Raw genomic sequence first — 6,007 nt, forward strand, 5'->3', positions numbered from 1 at the left:
TTCAGACTGGAGCCCTTTGGTTTGGTCGGTGGAACATTTGGCAACTTTTAAAAATCAAACTTTCTTTTCAGAATGTTGTTGGCGTCCATTTCAGCGTCTCGCGCTCGCCGTCCACTCAAAACGTAACGTTGCTGCTCTTTGGCCGACTCGCGAGCCCAAACGTTGTGTGTGGGAGTGCCTGTCGTGTTTCCAAGTTGTTTACAAGTCTGCTTGGCCAAAAAGAACGTTAATCTCACGATAAAAAATTGACGCCGTTAAAATGGGTTTGCGTTAACAACGTTAATAACACATTTAACTAACAGCACTAACATTTATGCCTTATACCACCTTTATATAATATGCTGTCATTGATCCAAAAGCTACCAGCATTAATGTCATATAATCTTTCTAATTGTCTTTTTGTCATATTTCGATGTCAAGCTGACTCTGTCATGTTTTAGAGGGACTGACTTCCTCCTAGCAGGAACAATTGCATGTGCCTGAGATTTAATAAAAACCCAATCGGAGGAGGCCAATAAAGTCAGTGGTGGGAGATTATTGCAGCTACGCCTGCTGACCTCACCCCCGCGGACCAGCCTGTGGGATTCCCCATGGCATGCTTTCATTCACTGGCTGCCATTAAAGCTCTAAATTGCGGCACCAAGGCAGCCTATATACCCTGGTTTGTCCCCCCCTGCTAGTAATATTATTAATACAACTCCTGGGGTGCCAGAGAGTTTGAGCAGGGTTGATGAAAGGTTAAGAGTTAGGCGTGAGGGGGTGAGGGGGTGCAGGAACCTGCAGGGACCAATAAGCCTTTTGTAATTCACCATAAAGTCACACTTTTTTTTCTTCTTGTTTTTGTAAATAAATGTCATGCTAAAAGACTGAAAATAGTATGACAAACATGTTGACTGCAATAAAAACACGTCTGCTTGCCTTTTAGTTTTCTTTGAACTATGCTGGCCAATTATTCTCTCCCCCCCCCCCCCCCCCCCCCCCCCCCCCCCCCCCCCCTTTTTTTTTAAAGCAAACGTTCCTGACATGACCTGACTTTGTGAAGCAGATGGAGAACATGTCCTACACTGGTATGCGGGTTGATTTTCTACCGGGAGACACAAAGCCTGACTTCTCAGCATTTTGTCACAGGCTTGACTGGATTTCGGACACCCCAGTAGAATAAAAAGACCTAGCTAAACATGGGGGAGGACGGGGTCTCTGCCACTAAACGCGGTCCTGAAACTTTTCTCAGGACTTTGAGAGGTCATTAATTTTGCCACCCTTTTCTAAGTCTCTGACACCGGCCATCAATCAAAGGTGTTATTAGTATTCTCTCGACCCCGGACTCGGAGTGCGTCCCTGTTCCGACGGGGACCACACACTAGTAGGAAGAGATTAAGAGAGTGTGTCTGTGTGTATGTGTGTGTGTGTGTGTGTGTGTGTGTGTGTGACATCACGGTGCTCCCTTGGACCCGGGTGCTGCTGAATAAGTACATTCTCAGGGACACAGGGCGTGGTGCTAGTGATTAACAATATGTCAACAGTATGGATCTGTGTACTTAACATTTATGGTTGTGGGCAAAAGGCACAGCTGATTAGTAATGGCTTTCTCAAAATTAATATTCCCTAAAGCTCCAAAGAAGATGAAAATTCAATCTGTGGTTTGACCTCTGCAATTAACGCTAGAACAAACGCGGTCCATTATTAGGAATTTAAGAAATAACTTCACAATCAACCTCACACTTAATGTCTTAACAAGCCCAAACAGCTCTGAGTTCCTATATATTTTTCCGAGCTGGTCTGCCACGGCCCCTCCCCTCTCGCCCTCTCCGCCTTTATGCAACAATAGAAACTTGTTTCCGGGATCCGTGCATCAGGCTCTGGGATGTGAAAGGCCCACCAGCACAAAAGCCAAAGCCTCTTGACTGGGGGGAAAAAGGGAAATAGCTGCCATGACTGTGATGATGTCACGTTGCCAGAATTGGGCTGCAAGCAACGAGACGAAGGCAGAATCACTTCGGGCAGGCTCACATGTGATAGCCGTCCTCCGTTATCCTCCTACACTCATCACTGTGATGAAGTGAACATTTAGAACCCACAAAGTGCCTAATGCCGGGTACAACTGTATATGCCAAGTCTCTGCAGTGGAGTATAACCTCAGTTTTTCCTGCTAATATTCAGCAGGTCTTTTAATGGCCGGCTGTATAAACAGGAAGATGGTTTTTATTCTGTAATCATTTGTTGCTCATAGATTTGAGTTTTTCCACCCAGACTTGTTGTTGGGCTACAGATAATAAGATCAGTGCTATCACTTTCACTGTCCCTGTTCTCCACCGGGAATTAACATGAGAAAGATTTATTTTGAGCGGCCTCACTCCCTCGCTGCTTCAGACTTTTCTTTTCATCCCTCCAACTGTTGAGTTGCTGCCTCACCTCAATGTGCACTTTTGTAAGAGGAGGGGTCTTCGTTCAGTTATTCAGCTGCAGCATGTCTGAACTTAAAATAAAAAGAATTAATGAAGGTTTTAATGGGATTAGATAGAGACTTCTGCATTCTTTTGTAAACAAATAAAAAATATGTGCGGTAGTAACAGCAAGTGACACATTTTTCTTCTTCTCTGAACTGTCCATTCAGTTGAAATTCCACTTAAACGGGGATAAGAGCTGGCAACATAGCATTCTGGTTCTTGGACACATCCTCCGTTGTATTCACTGCTGGCCAAGAAACGTCCTGTAAATACGTTATTGTGTACAACAGAAGTTTCATACCCAGGATTTCTTAAGGTCAACATTTCTTCTGGCACACTGAGCCTGAACTGCACTTTATTCCCCTTTAATTTAACAGCTCCGGCAGCTTTTCTAGTTAAATCGACTGTTCATTATTGAGAGCCATTTTACGAAGGGGCTGTGAGGTGCAATTTAATGAATCTCTGGCACAAAGCTCCCTTTCACTGCCGGGGCGAAGAATAGAGGCTATTTAGACCCTGTAGGGCTTTATGTCAAAGGCAGCCCATAATAGTTGTCAGGCCAGGGCAGAAATTCCCACTGGCCTGGGAATGCACTAGAAATCAACTTTTGCCATGAGCAGATGAAGACACAAACAAGCAGTTGGGAAGATTTTCCAAAATGGTGGCATCTGTTGGGGCGCAAAGATTTTCCCACAAATAGAGGCCTTTCTTGCTAACTTATAGCCTTGATTTGATAGTTGGGTGTGTTTCAGTGCCTAAATGAACAGTAATTAGATTAGAAGGTAACTTCTGTTTGGTAGTCCAGACAGTGAATTCCTTTGTAGGCATGGTGATTAAATGGTGCCAAAAAAGCAAGCAGGAATCACATGAATAATGATAATAATCTTTGTGGGATATCCAACTTTAACTAAAAGTTTGTTTTGTTTAAATATTGTGTGTATCAAAACCAAATATGTTTTTGTAAGTTAAGTTGAGAGCTGATGGTCTAACAGTTCTACCCAGCAGAATTCCTGTACCCATCAGGATTTCAAAGAGTTTTTCTGCTCCCTGTTACAGTAATGTCCTCCAGTTTTATGAAAGCCTCTTTGGTTCAGAGCACACGCAAACAGTTAAACTGGAGGGGGAGAGTTCTGACAGAGGTTATTGTCTTCAACTCAGCAGGGAATTTCAGACAAATCCCTCTTAGATGCAGGTGGTCAGGCACAAGCAAAGAGTTAAGTCCTGCGGTCCCTTTGCCCCTCCTCTTTGATGTTCTGACATCATTAGTCCAGCCCCCTGAAAGATCCCCTTGCTTTCCTCAGAGCCCGTCACTTCTACTCTGGAATGTTTACAGGAACTTCATGAGCAGCATCAGGACCAAGTGTTTGTCAGAGGAAAAGAGACATTTTTGGTTCAGGGATCCCAGAGGATGCCACGGGTGTAGCCGCTGGGCTCAACAGAGTAATGGCTGTTCAGACTGCAATCATGAACCCTCAGTTCATGAATTTCTGCTTCCCTGGTTCTGTGATGGAGTACGAGGTGGAGAAAAGTCTGGATGGGAGTCTCCTCGGTGAGGCAGAAAATGACGAGGACTACAAAGAGACCACTCGGGACTTGCTGAGCTTCATAGACTCGGCATCCAGCAACATCAAGCTGGCTCTGGACAAGCCAGTGAAATCCAAGAGGAAAGTCAACCACCGGAAGTATCTACAGAAGCAGATCAAACGGTGCACCGGCAATATAACCCCAGGAAATGTAGCAGAAGTCCCAGTTAAAAGACAGGGCTCCCCCCTGGCTCAGCCCCTGCAGAGCAAACCTCTACCTAAACGTGACGGGGTCCAGGCCAACTTACAGAGCAAGAGCTTGGCGGCCCTCTTCAGCCCTGCGAAGGATATAAGGGGTGAGAGAGCCAAGAAACCACCCCTCAGGCATCGTAATCTGCCCCCTTCTTTCTTCACCGAGCCGGCCAACTGCTCCAAAGTCAGCTCCACGTCCGGGATGACGCTGAAGGACTTGGAGCGGGGAAATCCTGAGGCGGCGGAGTTCTTCGAGCTCTTAGGGCCAGATTACAGCAACATGGTCAGCGACCAGGACCTTTATCAAAGTATGCCTGTCCGGGTGCAGTCAGAGATGGGAGGCCCGGAACTTGCCTCCTACGATGCTCAACATTTAGTTGGGGGTCTCCTCTACTCTGAGCCCTGGACTAGCTGCTCAGTACCCACTAAGAAAGTAGGAGAGAATCTGCGAACAGGCCCAACCCAGCCCCCTGCTTACTGTCATTCTGAGGCTGCTTCCGGGTCCGTAGAGGACAACGCACTGTGCACTTTGGCTTTCCCCAACTTCTTCACAGACTGCTCCATACCTCAGGTCACATATGATTTAAATGGTGGTTATAACAGAACTAATTATTCATCTCTATGAGAAACTGACTATTTTGTGCTGGTAAAAGTGATACAACTCCCTCTGTCACTTTCCCCTGAGAGAAACAAGGAACTTGAAATGGTGTCTTTCGAAAAAGAATTGTCCAAAGCTTTTCAAGTAACTGGATATCTTTTCACCAACGCACTTTCATTGACTACACTGTTCTGTGTGAAATTATTCACATGTGCATATGGTTTTCTTTATCTCGGGCAGCTTCTATTGGCATTCAGAATGAAAATGCATTTTCTGTGTAAGCTTCAGTTATGTCAGCAGAGTGGGAGTCTGTTCCATTGGATGTATCTTATTAATCTGGGACTTTGTTAATGAAGACATTTCATTCTAACATTTTTTAAATATTTGTTTTCATACAGAAAGAAAGCATGCAAGCTGCATAATAAGTTGTTGGTTTAGTCCGCTACATATCACTTCTTGCTAGAAAATGATATTAGAGCAGTGTTTGCCACATTTGCCACAACATGCTGCAACAATCTCAGCGAGGCACGTTTAGGTTCCTGTCAGTCACTGTTCTCTGTAGAGGGAGAAGCCCATTTTACGATGTGTGATGCTGTGTTTTTACATTTCACAGCTCAGAAATGATTTTCAGCTGGTAGATTTCCCACTTGCATCCATTTCGAAGAGAAGCCTTATTTGTATCTAGCTATTGTAAGATGACAAAATAAAGCTGGTCTTTATTACCGTGACAACAGAGTTGGTTTTTGTGTTCAGCACTGATCTCGGATGTTGAGGTGTGATAATCAGAATCCAACAGGGCACACAGCCAAAACACTGCATGCAATAAGGTGTGGGGGGGGAATCACCAGAGGCCTCACGATACAATATAATCACCATACTTGGGTCACGATACAATAGAATTGCGATTTTAAACATAGTGCAACATTCTGTCATATATTGCAATTATTGTAATATTTATTCCCAATTTTAAATGACAAACCGACCTGAACACATATATAATAATAGATCCCTACTTGGCGCCTGTGCATCAATGCAGTAATGCCACTGAAAATATCGCGATATTATCCCATGAGTACTTTTATGCAGTCTTGTACAGAGTTCAGCTGTGTCAGGTCAGTTGCATGTAATACAAAATGGCAATATGTAAATTAATAAATATTTATATGGATATAAACTCCTGTTTTTCC

General features: G+C 44.3%; 1 protein-coding gene across 1 annotated transcript; it reads left to right on the forward strand.

Moving 5' to 3' along the window:
- The first annotated feature begins 1,425 nt into the window (after positions 1–1,425).
- LOC117942449 (protein FAM181B) lies at positions 1,426–5,548 on the forward strand. The gene has a single exon (XM_034867909.1). The coding sequence runs from the start codon at positions 3,891–3,893 to the stop codon at positions 4,845–4,847; it is 957 nt and encodes a 318-aa protein (XP_034723800.1). The 5' UTR covers positions 1,426–3,890; the 3' UTR covers positions 4,848–5,548.
- The last annotated feature ends 459 nt before the right edge of the window (positions 5,549–6,007 follow it).

The sequence above is a fragment of the Etheostoma cragini genome, chromosome 3 (assembly GCF_013103735.1).
Source record: "Etheostoma cragini isolate CJK2018 chromosome 3, CSU_Ecrag_1.0, whole genome shotgun sequence".
Taxonomy (NCBI): domain Eukaryota; kingdom Metazoa; phylum Chordata; class Actinopteri; order Perciformes; family Percidae; genus Etheostoma; species Etheostoma cragini.

What these genes read in the sequence shown, in the direction of transcription:
- LOC117942449 (XM_034867909.1), top strand. Translation starts at nt 3,891, where the DNA reads ATGGCTGTTCAGACTGCAATCATGAACCCTCAGTTCATGAATTTCTGC.